This window comes from Suricata suricatta, chromosome 1 (assembly GCF_006229205.1).
Source record: "Suricata suricatta isolate VVHF042 chromosome 1, meerkat_22Aug2017_6uvM2_HiC, whole genome shotgun sequence".
NCBI classification, from domain to species: Eukaryota; Metazoa; Chordata; class Mammalia; order Carnivora; family Herpestidae; genus Suricata; species Suricata suricatta.
In genome coordinates this window covers 97,654,542-97,668,513 of record NC_043700.1, presented here as the reverse complement: position 1 = coordinate 97,668,513, position 13,972 = coordinate 97,654,542, and the positions used below count along the sequence as shown (strand labels likewise).

At 36.7% G+C, this 13,972-nt stretch overlaps 1 protein-coding gene across 1 annotated transcript in view; it reads right to left on the bottom strand.

Annotated features, from left to right (window-relative positions):
* The window catches only part of PRDM5 (PR/SET domain 5), a 200,591-nt gene that overhangs the window by 45,279 nt on the left and 141,340 nt on the right, over positions 1-13,972 (bottom strand). Inside the window, exon 13 of the mRNA XM_029916908.1 lies at positions 2,659-2,744. Coding sequence (XP_029772768.1) covers positions 2,659-2,744 — 86 coding nt within the window. The remainder of the gene's footprint in view (positions 1-2,658; positions 2,745-13,972) is intronic.

Genomic DNA, 13,972 nt, shown 5'->3' with positions numbered 1-13,972 from the left:
AATGAGTTTTATTTATTTTTGAGAGAGAGATACAGTGTGAGCAGGGGAGGGTCAGAGAGAGAGGGAGACACAGAATCCGAAGCAGGCTCCAGACAGCTGTCAGCACAGAGCCTGATACGGGGCTCGAACCCATGAATTGTGAGATCATGACCTGAGCCGAAGCCAGATGCTTAACCGACTGAGCCATCCAGGCTCCCCAAATATTTAAGTAAATAAAAGGCAAATGTATGTAGTAGGTAAGAGGGTGGTCTCTGAAGTCAATCTGTTTGCATTCCCATCTCAGCTTTGGTACTTAATTACTTGTGCCTCAGTTTCTCATTTTTTAAAAATAGTTTATTGTCAAATTGATTTCCATATAACACCCAGTGTTCTTCCCCACAAGTGCCCTCCTCCATCACCACCAACTCTTCCCCCCCTCCCCCTCCCCCTTCAACCCTCAGTTCGTTTTCAGCATTCAAAAGTCTCTCAGGTTTTGAGTCCCTCTCTCTCCCCAACTCTCTTTCCCCCTCCCCCTGGTCCTCCATTAGGTTTCTCCTGTTCTCCTGTTAGACCTATGAGTGCATACATATGGTATCTAGCCTTCTCTGCCTGACTTATTTTAAAAAGAAATCATAATAATACCTTCCTTGTAGAAGCCTAAAAGAATGTTTAAATTCATTAACAAATTGTTATAAGATCTTAATGAACAAATTGTTATGAGGTTTCTTAAATGAATTAATGTGAAGGCCCACACTAGTACCTGGCATGTGATTGGTGGGCTTTGTATTTATTATAACTATTTCTACTAGTGTCATTACTAAACTGTATATTAAAACAAAGTAAAAACTAATTATTTGAGTTGGAAATATACTTTCTTGAGAGAACCCAAAGGTTTTTTTTTTCCTGCAGTGATTTAAACACTCTCTTCTGTGGCATAATCATGTCTATCATGGGTCATCATGTGGAATAATACAGTATGTATGCACCATGCCCAGATTTTGGTTAATGTCACTAGTTTTGATGAGAGGGACCAGAATTCCTTTGCTGGCATACCGGCATCTTTGAAACACATCATTAATACTACTATGAAAACTGTATACATATAAGATAACTTCCTAAACGGAACCAACTTAAATATCTTTAATAGTATTGATTGTGAAATAAATATTTTATATATGCACATTTAAGTCATATTATCAGCAGTCATAATTGTCTCATTCTTTATGTTTATAAAGTAATTTTATATTTAGTAAGTACTCTAATTACTAATATTCATATAATATAGTTATGATGTTATAAACCAGAATGAGAAACCCGCCATGGATTTGCTTTAATGAGTAGAGAAACTGCCCCTGTCCTCCAAAAGAAAGACAAGAAGAGTGATTTTCTTAATAGGACCTCAGAGGGTATCTTTTACGGCCTACTGAACTGAAATGGAAGGCTATAATATAATTATACTGGAAAGGATATTATTATTATTATGTGTTTTCTCTAAAGTTTTTATTTTATAGCTAAGCTAAAAAGTAAAATCCAGGAAAGGCCTAAATTAGAATTGCTCTTAGGGGATTAAGCATGTCCTTAAAAGCTGGAAAAAATATGTCATTTATATACAGACCATAAGCACTTTTAAAAGGCCAGACTGAAAAAGAACAGCATGAGAAACAATGCAGTGAAAAGATAAGTATAGCAAAATCAAGAACTATTTACACAAACGTCAAATTTCCAAGTGGAAAATTCACAGAAAGTATCTAATTGTGCCCTAAACAGAATAGTGAGCTAAGAAATGTAGCTGGATGAAGGGTGAGCTGTTCCTGGTCTTTATACAGCAGGTGGGTTAGATGCTTGAGTAGGGGGAAGTCATATGTAACAGAATGACAACAGTCCAGAGAGAGGCACTGACAAGCCAAAGAACACAGGGCACCCTTGGAAAAAAATGGAAGGCAGCACCAGGCACGCCCTGTGAAGCAGTGAGTTGTTCCTTCCAGTTTTCAACTGCTTCCAATAACTTACATTATTTTCAACATCTTTTTTGCAAATGTACTTGCTCATATGTATTAATTAGTGGTCACAGCCAACAGACAAGTCTCTATTCAAGAATGTTCCTATTACTGGCAAATGCTCTGTAAGACAACATCTTTTATACTTTCTAGTATTAAAATGTTGCACTCTATTTATTTGGTACTTTGCCAATTATAACTCCTAACCCGCCTAAACATATTCACAACTCAAAGAATGAGGACCCTTCTGGAGTTTGGACTTTTGTTTCTTTCATTGTTTTGTCTTTTTAAAAAAATATGTATCACCAAATGTCCATCTTAAATATGAACATATAATTTCAGATACATCACCTTTATTTTCTCATGTAAAGGTAAATATCTTCTTAAAATTTTTTTTAATGTTCTTTAAAATTTATTTTTGGGAGACAGAGAGAGACAGTGCACAAGGGGGAAGGGCGAGAGAGAGGGAGACACAGAATTTAAAGCAGGCTTTAGGCTCTGAACTGTCAGCACAAAGCCCGATGCAGGGCTTGAACTCACAAACTGTGAGATCATGACCTATGCTGAAGTCAGAGGCTTAACCAAATGAGCCACTCAGGTGCCCCTAAATATCCTTTTTTTTAAAAAAAAGAAACAAGTATGGTTTTATAATAACTATTAATGAGTTAGAATATAATCTTACCCTCGTATGAGTACGGATATGCATCTTCAGTCCATCATTTTTACTGAATCCTTTCTCACAGTAAGGGCATTGATAGGGCCGCTCACCTGCAAACAGAGGAAGTCTCCAGGTCAGAAAAAAGTGAGGTAGCAAAGCACTGTGCCATCACCCCTTTGGCTCAGATCCTCATCACCCTTCCCCGGGAAGGGGCACCCAGGACAGTCCCCTTAAACTGGGACTGTATAATAATGACAACCTCCCAAAATGGAAAAACAAAATGGTGAATAAAAGTAACAATGGCTATAAAATCAGAAACAGGACTCTTTAAAGAACTATCTAGACTTGCCAACTTCTTCTGTGAGACAAAAATCAACCTTAGTACTAGTAAGTGGACCTGGAATTTTTGATCTTATTATAATCATGACTCTAGGAAGGTGTGGCTCTTTATTGTCAGAAGAATATAGCGTCCACTTTACTCGAAAAACTATGAAAATATAATCTTATTTTAACACTAAGCTGATAAAACGTATTTATCTTAATCCAGATTTCTCTGTGGAGCCCCAGTCTTAAGAGAGTCATACATCAAGCAGGTATCTTACTCCACAAGTAACTCAATGCAGCATTCTGAATTCACGTCTTCAACTTCTGACCGTATGTACTCTGTATATCCTGTCCTGATTGTGATACCACAATCATCCAGCTACCAAATAGGAAACTTAGCCCTATAATGTACTTCCTTTTCCTCACTGCCCCCTCTATCCCTAAGTCCTACTGAGTGCACTTCTCTGATATTTCTGGAATGCTTCTCCTTGATGACGATGACAAAAATAAAAATGAATTAATAACAGCAACAGTAGTAACAGCATCAGGAGTAGTGGAAGGATGAGGAGCCACAACGATCATTTATTGATTTCTTGACCATTTAACCTTTACCATGCATACCCCACCCCTTGCAAAAAAAGAACTGAAGAATACAGAAGAAGACAGAAAATGCTAATGCTGACAGTGGTGACTCCTGCATCGTAATTTCCAGGTAATTTTTTATTTTCTTCTTCATAAAGTATGAAAGGAAAGCAATCTTTAGATTTTCCAGAGTTTGTTTTACTTTAGTGATAATGAAGAATTTTAAAATGTTTCTTATTAAAAAGTTAACCAACAAATCAAATCTAGATGACAAATAAAGCATGATAAAATCAGGAAAGTGGTTTACACTTCCAAAGTCATTTCAAAAAATTTCTACCTAGCCTAAAATAATTTAATATTCATGGTTATTCTCTTTGTTCAGCTTTAGGTGTCTTCTCCCTCTCCAAATACTAATAGAATAGGAAGCAAACAAAAATCATAGACTCGCAGTCATCAGGTAAATTAAATGTTACTTAAGTGCAACATAATATACCAGGTTACTATTTTCTTTCTTAATAGATAAAATTGATTAAGCAAGGAAAGAGATAAACTTAAGAAATTTTAGAGAATGCAGCAAAACAAATCCATTCTCTACATTATCTAGTGTCATAGTATAGAAACTTCCTCTATAGACATGAAAATGTTAACTTCTGTTAGAAGCATAGATTTTCTCCTTTTTTTAGAATCTGATTGTCCTGAATTTGAATAATACTTGTCCTCTTTCTATATAACTCTGGGGAGGTTATTCAACCTCATGGAACCTCTGAAAAATGGGATAAATTGTATCTATCTCGGAGGGACAGTGACCATATATTCAGGTTTGCCTACGGCAATCTCAGTCTATGCGGGTTATCGCAGATTAATGATTAACAGTACTCCCTTCACTTTCACCAGTGTCCCAATTAGGACAATAAAAGTACATGGTTAACTATTATGGATTGAACTGTGCCTCCCCTCCAATTCATATGCTGAAGTCCTAACCCCCATTATCTCAACACGTGTCCTTGCAGATGTTATTTGAGTAGCATGGATCCCTAATCTAATATCCAAGAAGAAGGTCATGCAAAGACAGACACACATCCTTACTCCATGTAAGGAGTACTCCACTTGAAGAGCCCAGTGATGTGGCCACAAGGCAAAGAACTACCAGAAGCCAAGAGAAAGTTCTCAAATAGGTCCTTTCCTAATGAGTTCAGAGGAAAGTGACCCTGTTGACACCTTGATCTCAGACTCCCAGCTTTCAGAACTGTGCAACAACAAATCATTTAAACCTCTCAGTTTGTGGTACTTTGTTATAACAGTCCTAGCAAATGAATGCAGTAATTGGACTCACAATGTTTGCAACTTAAAAAAATTTTTAAGGTTATTTATTTATTTTTGAGAGAGATAGACAGCATGAGCAAGGGATGGGCAGAGAGAGAGGGAGAGAGAATCTGTGCACTGACAGCACAGAGCCCAAGGTGGAGCTCAAATTCATGAAACTGCGAGATCATGACCTGAACTGAAACCAAGACTCTGATGTTTAACTGAGTCACCCAGGCACCCCTTTAAATTGTTTTTAATGTTTATTTTTTAGAGAGAAAGAGAGAAAAAAGGGAGGGAAGGGCAGAGAGAGAGGGAGACACAGAATCCAAAGCAGGCTCTGGGCTCCAAATTGATAGCACAGAGCCCAACTCAGGGCTTGAACGCATGAGCCATGAGATCATGACCTGAGCTGAAGTTGGATGCTTAACCAACTGAGCCACACAGCTGCCCCATAATATTGGCCATTAATTTATTCACTGATGTCTCTCTGTGCTGCACATGAGGCACATGTAAACTGCCCAGAAGAAGAGAAACTGGTACCTCTAGAGGACCGAATTTCTGCCCCGTTCCTACCCCAACCCTGAGATTCAGTGATAATCAGCTGATATGTTTGGGTAATTTGGGTAAGTCCAACCCCACTCATTCAATCTACTATCCCAGAATAGAACTCTAATTTTAAAGGATGTCAGTGGGTAAATGGCTCTGGTAAAGAGAATTCATTTGAAATCTTGCCTGTGTGATTTGCAAATCAGCCTAGACTCTACATTAAACTGCTACCCTCCTACGCATTGGTTTGAGCGTCTTTAAGGCAATCAAGACCTTAAGACTCTGAGGACAAAGCCATCTGCAGTTCCACACAATCTGCAGCTGAAGGTGACCTGTACAAATAAACATGTTCATAATTATTAAAGTCATTTGCCTAATTTTCATTTTTAAAGGAAGGTGTTATTCTTAGTTTTTTTTCACATTATGCATATGATATTTTCCTTATTTCAAATTATTGTGATGAATATGTCTCTAGGAAATATTTTTATCTACACATAAATTATTCTAGAGCAAACAGGAACTAATCTTCAATTTGAGTTAACCCTGAGGATATAAATCTTTTTTTTTAGACAGAGAGATACAGAGAGAGAAAGAGAGACAAAGCACATGAACTGGGGAGGAGGGTGGAGATGGGGAGGGACAGAGGATCTGAAGTGGGCTCTGCACTGACAGCCTGACAGCAGTGAGCCTGATGCAGGGTTTGACCTCATGAACCGCAAGATCATGACCTCAGCCGAAGTCGGATGGTCAACCAACTGAGCCATTATATATGTCATTATGTATAATAACATAGCTAGTATTTTCTGCAAATTAGGTTAGAGTTTTTAAAGTTATTGACAAAACTCTGCTCCTTGCAATAGCAGTTAACATTAACCAGATCTTTCTGGTTGGTAAATTCAAGAATTCTTTTAGTTATCAAAGCTATCAGGAAAAGTAGAGGGCAAGTTAGGAATGTGTGTTATGTCTCAATGCAGGTCCCAAGTGACTGCAAATTCTAACATAATATTAAGCTGTGCACTGAGAACCACCTTCAACATTTATAAGGGAAATACAATTTTGGCAAATAGCTATCAGATTTAGCTACTGACAGTCATATTTAATGACCAGAGAAGCACAAATATTGATGTGTAGATAACAGCAAAATATTTTTCACTTAACCAAGGAAAGTAGATGAATTCTTTGCATTTGCTTCTTTCTTTAAATTACGTTCTGACACTACAGTATTAAAATCCACTTGTATGGGGTTTTTTTCAAACATATCAAGGAACAAACAAGCATGATGGCAATTGTAAACAGTTGATTTCAAGTTAATTTTCAAAATGACAGAAAATGGATACTCCATGAAGCTAATTTAGTCATGCATTAAATATTTTTTGAGCGCACATCATCTTCTAGTTACTGTCCTGAGCTTTGGAAATGCAATTGTAAATAGATTCACAAAGTCACTGCCTTTTCAATGTTACTAGTATAGTGAGAAAGACAAGAAAAAGTAAAGAAAAAATAAAATAATTTCAGATGTTGATAAATTATATGAAGAAAACAGGTTTAAAATAACAGAGATAGGTTTAAGAAAGACCTCTGTGGGAGTGGGCAGAAGGACTGAACTAAGGTTGTTTCCAAAGGCAAAAGAAGTGAATGAATGCCAATGCCAATCCTTGGTGCCAATTTCATGTGACTGAAGGACACTTTTTTTAACTCTTCATATTTGAATTCAAAATATTTAAGGGGTGCCTGGGTGGCTCAGTCAGTTGAGCCCCCAACTCTGGCTCAGGTCATGTTCTCATGGTCCATGAGTTTGAGCCCCATGTTGGACTCTGCACTGACAGCTCAGAACCTGGAATCTACTTCAGATTCTGTGTCTCCCTCTCTCTCTGCCTCTCCCCTGCTCATGATCCCTCTCTCTCTCCTCTCTCTCTATCAAAAATAAATACATTAAAACAATTTTTAAAAAGAAGTATTTAAGCTTACTGAACTTGAAATAAGTGCCTCCAAATTCTCATAGCTGGTCCACTGAGATGGAAGTAGCTTAAGTACTTGAAATATGCAGGGAGGAGGGTAGAGGATGTTCAGAAAGAGCTACAGAAAACTGGAGATGGCCTTCTTGATGCTGCTAGTGGTAACAAAAGGGGACATCTGGATGCCACATGGAGCATCTTACCAGAGTCTAGACTGGTCCTGAAACAAGTTACCTTGAGTCTTTGAAGAAGAAAATGCATTACGACAACAACCATCCAGTGGCAAAAAGAGCTAAAAACAGGAAAAAATCAGATTCTGGTCTAATATATGCCATTAAGATTATAATTTGTTGACATTACCATTATTTCATGGAATTTCATTTTAATTAAAGACATCAGGAGAATGTTAGACTTCACCAAAGAGTTGATATATTAATATTAAGACAGAATCTCAAAATGTGTGAAGGGAGTGCAGGGTAGCATATATCGTCATGACAAAGGGACCTTAAAGCCACATCACTGACTCCCCATCTATTGTTCCACAAGCAGCCTCAATGTCCAACATCTTGCAAACCTTGATATTCTCAAATTATCCCTTGGATTTAAGAAATAAACTTGACTACTCTATAAAAGGGATTTATGATCAAATTTTATTTCCAGCTACTAAATACACTGCAACAAATTTAGCAATAAGAACCATGACCAACCTTGAAGATTAAAAAGTGTTAACATGATTAGCTTTATATTCTGTATATTTTACCACAATTTAAAAAGGGAAATGTAAAGCCAATGAGCCCTATGCTTTGGTAGATTTTAATGAAGCAGAAAAACTTAATATCTAATGTATACATTTTAAGAGATTTTGATTAAAATAAAAGCAAATAATTTTCAGGAAATACTTTAATAATTTAAATTTTTATTTTGTCAGTATAATTAAAGGCTATGAGATTTCAGAGAACTCTCATAAGTTTCTAAAAAGATGAAAAGATGCAAACACACAGAAAACATAATTTAAGATAAAATAAAGTTAAACTCCCACTTTCAGTGAATTTAAATTAAATAATGTTTAAATAATTGGATTAAATAATATTTAATGATTTTGAAGCCATAGTTTTACTTATAACTTTGAGTTTTCCAACAAGAATCAATTTTGGAGAGGACAAATTTCAACTGAAAAAGCAAACCTTAGAAGTGTAAGTTCATGAAAAATACTCTAAGATGGTTCATGTGGTTGAACTTCAAAATATAAGTTCTGTATAGGAATTCTTTAGAACTTTAAATTTGTTTCCCACAAATATCATGGGCTGGCTTGTTTTGCTTTTATGGACTAAGGAAATTGTTATAAGACATGAAAATGACTCATTCTAAATAAAAATTAAAAAATATAATTGCACAAGCACCAACCAATCACTTTTCCAATTCCACCATTGCAATTCCCTCAATTTATGGAGCATCTAATAAACTAAAAGTATACCACAGAGAGAAGTGAAATGTTATCATGACAAATAGGAGTAACTGAAGTTCATTCTTGGCACTTCTCTATGAATTGAAATACTTTTTTTTCCTGCAGCAGAAAGAGCTATGAAACCCCACTGACCTCACTGAACCCCACATTGTTACTCCTGGAATGTTCCTATTAATCATATCCTACAAAATCTTGCTTGATCTGAAGAAGTTAAGCCCAAGGACACCCTCTTTGAAAGAAAGATATCAAAATTCTGAACTTGACATCATCTCCTTGCATATTTCAACTTTTATTTATTTTCTTTTTGGAATATATATTCCCAACCAGAGACAGCACTGTGTTTTTTTTTAATGTTTATTTATTTTTGAGAGTGAGAGACAAAGTGCAAGGAGTGGAGGGGCAGACAGAGAGGGAGACAGAATCTGAAGCAAGCTCCAGTCTCTGAGCTGTCAGCACAGAGTCGGATGTGGGGCTCAAACTCATGAACTGAGCCAAAGTTGGATGTTTAACCAACTGAACAACCCAGGCACCCTGTATTTCAACATTTAAAAGTCTGAATGGTTTACTATTAGAAGAAAATGGGCAATAAAATATAAAAATTAAAGTTAACTGAATAAGGAGACCTTTACATTTCAAAATACTTTTGCCACCTGAATCAAAACAAATCTATTTTTAATGCAATTTCTATGACTGGAGTCACAAAAAATATAAGATGCATTCTTTTCCTGAAGAATCTTACAGATACAGTATCCATACCTCATTTCTAAGAAGATGCCAAATCCAGTGAGGTAAGGTCCGTAGGGGAACAGAAAAATAGGAGAGCCAGGTGCTCACTAATTTTCTAATCTCAAAAAGCACCAAATATTTATGGGTTGAAAGCAATATAAACACTGAGTTTTACAGATGCAAACAAAGCAGAATATGAGATGCAGAATACAAAAAAGGAGAAGAGTTAATGAGTAATCAAAAATACATAATTAGTTAAAAAGAAGAAGTAAAAGACTCCCTAAGGAAGGTGCTCTGGTTTCAGCCAACCAGGGACATAAACGACACCCATCACATGTGATTGGTCTGAAAAGAGCATGACACCTTCTCGAAGTCCTTCACATGAGCGCTGACAGAAGCAAGGAAACAAGAGAAATGTCTGAACAATCCAGACAGGGGCAAAGTTTTAAAAACTCTGTCCAAGAAGGAACAATTCCTACACAAGTTCTCTGCACTACAGTAGGAAGGGACACATTAAGGTAGGTAAGTAGACAAAGGGAAGGTAATTACTGATTTGTTTTGTTGGTAGGGAGTCAGAATTCCATGGGAAAACTAATAATTTTGCCCAGCAGGTTCCTATATTTAGGAATTTTCACCAGAAATTTTATTTAGCCCGGTATTTATGAGCATCGTTTGTGAACAGTGGTCCTGGAGTGATGAAGTAGTCAAACCTCAGGAGCCTGCATGTGGAGGGGCTTTCTACTAATAGTGGCAGTGAGCAAGAGTCAAGAGTATGTAACTCTGAGCCATAAAAAACCCCAAAAATGATTCTCCTTCCCCTCAAACCAGCAAAGGAATAAAACCTTCCCCAGCTCCAAGGCACACTTCAGAGTTTCAGGAAACAACACACAGAGAAGCCGTTTTCAGGGCAGAAAGTGGTAGCAATGGTAGAAGAAAGCACATATCAGAGGAAATAGCTCTCTTATAGTTTTCCTAAACTAAAGAAAAATGTGCCCCAAATTTCAGAAGTCGCTATTCATATGACATAGAAACGTACTAATAGATAAGGCTGTTGAGATACAGTTGATGAAAACTTTGTCTGGGCCACTTCCATTATATTAAATAATATAATCAAAAGATCCAAGTATATAAAAAAAAATGGAGAGACAAAAAGAGAGTTACTAAACAACAGTACATTTTTAAAGTTTATTTATTTATTGAGAGAAAAAGAGAGAGCATGAGCAGGGTAGGGGCAGAGAGAGAGAAACAGAGGATCCCAAACAGGTTCTGTGCTGCTCTGTCAGCACAGAGTCTGACATGGGCCTTCAATATATGAACTGTGAGATCATTACCCAAGCTGAAATCAAGAGGTGGATGCTTGGGGCACCTGGGTGGCTCAGCTAAATGTCTGACTTTGGTTCAGGTCATAATTTCATGGTTCGTGGGTTCAAGTCCCGCCTTGGGCTCTGTGCTGACAGCCCAGAGCCTGGAGTCTGCTTCAGATTCTGTATCTCCCTCTTTCTCTGTTCTTCTTCTACTCATGCTCTGTCTCAGAAAAAAAGGAAGAGAAAGAGAGAGAAAGAAAGAGAGAGAAGAAGGGAAAAGGAAAAAGAAAGAAAGAAAGAAAGGAAGGAAGGAAGGAAGGAAGGAAGGAAGGAAGGAAGGAAGGAAGGAAGGAGTTGGATGCTTAACTGACTGAGCCACCCAGGTGCCCCAACAATGGTGCATTTTAAATATTCCCTATTATTAGCGTCATTGTGACTATATTACTAATCCAGTTGGTGACTGTTCATGATACTACATTCCAAGACAAGTGTCACTCCCTCATTCTTCCCTCTGTGCCTCATATCTGCCCAATGACAAACCCTGACATAAGCACTATAGTTTCTGCATTAGAAACTAGGGCCTATGAAGTTTTTTTAATTAAAAAAAGATTATAATACTACCAATGAAAATGAAAATGAATATTTCTCCCTCTCTTTTAAACTATTATTTTGTCACTAACTCAAAATCAACTGGGAGGTGTGAAGTATGGAAAGAGTAAAAAATAGGGAAAAAATACCACATTTCACTGATGTGGTCGGTATTCAGAAATGATCTGAAGTGTCAAAATAATGCAGAGATATAAGGATCAGAATTATGATTTGCAGAATATCATTTATTTCTATGCAGATTCAATACTCAGCTGTTCTGTTAACTCTTAGATTATCCAAAGCTAAGAGGACATTCATTTTGCCCTAATGTTAGTAATTAACCACTTAGAAAATAAATATAGCAAAATAAGCTTCCTCTCAACACAGGAAGGTTATCCAATTCTTGTAAAAATATGAAAACCACCTGCCTAAATGTTCATTTGTGTTTATAATTACTTTGCTGATTGCCTATTTTATTTGCTCATAGTTATCATATTGTCTTAATGTGTATAGTCATTTATAGGAACTGTTTTTATAGCTTTGAATATTCTACAAAGAAATAAATTCCTTTAAAAAAAGAATGAGAAAACGGTAGCTAAAATCCAAGTATAATCAAATTATGATATATAGGTCCTTTATTTCTAAGCTGATCACAGGTATTTACTAAAAAATTAACTATTTCCTAAGACAGTGATTTATTACTACATTCAAATGACAATGTGCAAGCATGCCTGGAACAGAAGGGCCTACACAGCCGGTATCTATTAACACGAAAAGTTGGTTGGAACTGTAGGCAAGTAATTAACCTTCTGCCCGAGAGCGTTAAAACTCCAAAAGCAGTTCCTAGAATTTCTTTCATAATTTATGAACAACTGATGGAATTCATGTCACAGTCCATGGATTCCCTTACGGAATTAACCCCGGCTCTCACTGACCCTAAGAAGCTATAAACCAACAAGAGAATGTGCTCCACTATTTCGGCTGACCCACAGAGTGCCATCCCTGTCACTGTAGCTTAAGAAACCAGATGATAAATTACAGAGCTGCCTGCCAGGCACAGACCTAAACATTCACCTTCACTGGTGGTGATGGCAACACACAGAACATGCACCCTCACTCACCCCAAGCCAGACGTGGCTGACGGCAAACCCTCCTGTATGTTCGACAGATGATCTATATTCTGCTGCTAAAGGTTATAAAAAGATGATGATGATGACACTGGGAGCAGAGGGTTGGGCCGTATATCAAGGGAGGTGACGTCACTGTGGATAAATTCAGGCAGGCAGGCATACCGAAGACAAAGCACATGCAGCCATGGAGGCGGCTGCTCACACTACCGCATGCACACACTGTGCTCGGCACTGTGCAAGGATCCTAACATGTACCGTCACTTGTTCCTCAGAGCAATGCCATGAAATGGACACTGTGCTAACCCTTGTTCTTTAGATGAGCAAACTAAACTTTAAAGGCGATAAGCAACTTACTATAAATTCACACAGGAAGGAAATAAATAAAATGGAGTTTGAGTGCCTGTCATTGACTCCAGGATCCATACTTACGATATGATCGAGGTATTGAATAACAAGAATGTAGAGATAGTTAACTGTACGGTGGGAAAGTTTCTCCATACCTGGAATTAAGTAACAAACTACAGACCCTCAAGCCTCTAAATCATCCTCAACTGCTGATATATCAACAATCACCAAACATTATGGAAGGAATGCATGTAATTCTATAGTAAGTTCAAGAGTAAGAGTAAAAATTAGAATAAGAACTGAAACTACCAGCAATGTGCACACTGAAAAAAGTTTAAGCCTTACTTTAGCTCTAGAAAAACAACAGCATAAACTTAGCAAATCACTAAATTTTGCAGGGGCATGGTTTCAAGAAGCTTAAACTAGAAAATTTACAAAATTCGCTTCCATTCTAAAAGTGAAGACTCATATACTCTGTTTTCTTTAATTTTTAAATTTAATTTAAATCCAAGTTAGTTAACATATAATGTAATAATGATTTCAGGAACAGAATTTAGTGATTCATCACTTACATATAACACCCAATGTTCATCCCAACAACTGCCCTCCTTAATATATATAGGGTATTATATATAATATATATGATATTACATATAATAATACCACATTTGTGTGCTTTATGTAATTGAGTATATCTATACATAGGGTATTATATATAATATATATAATTATATTCTGTATATAATATATATGATATTATATATAGTAATACCACATCTTCTTTATCCATTCATTAGTCGATGGACATTTGGGCTCTTTACATAATTGGGTATTGCTAATACTACTGTATATACTGGAGTGCATATGTCCTTTCGAATCTCTATAAAAGCAAATGCTTTTGTGCACATTTGCCATGTATGATCTTTTCCTAATCACCTAATTATGAAGGATGAATGGACTTTAGAAGGTAGATACAAGGTTTGTAAAAATAACATTTTCAAAGTTAAGGGAAATAAAAACACAGTTTTATCAGACTTCATCCAAGCAGTACAGAATGGTAGTAAGGGG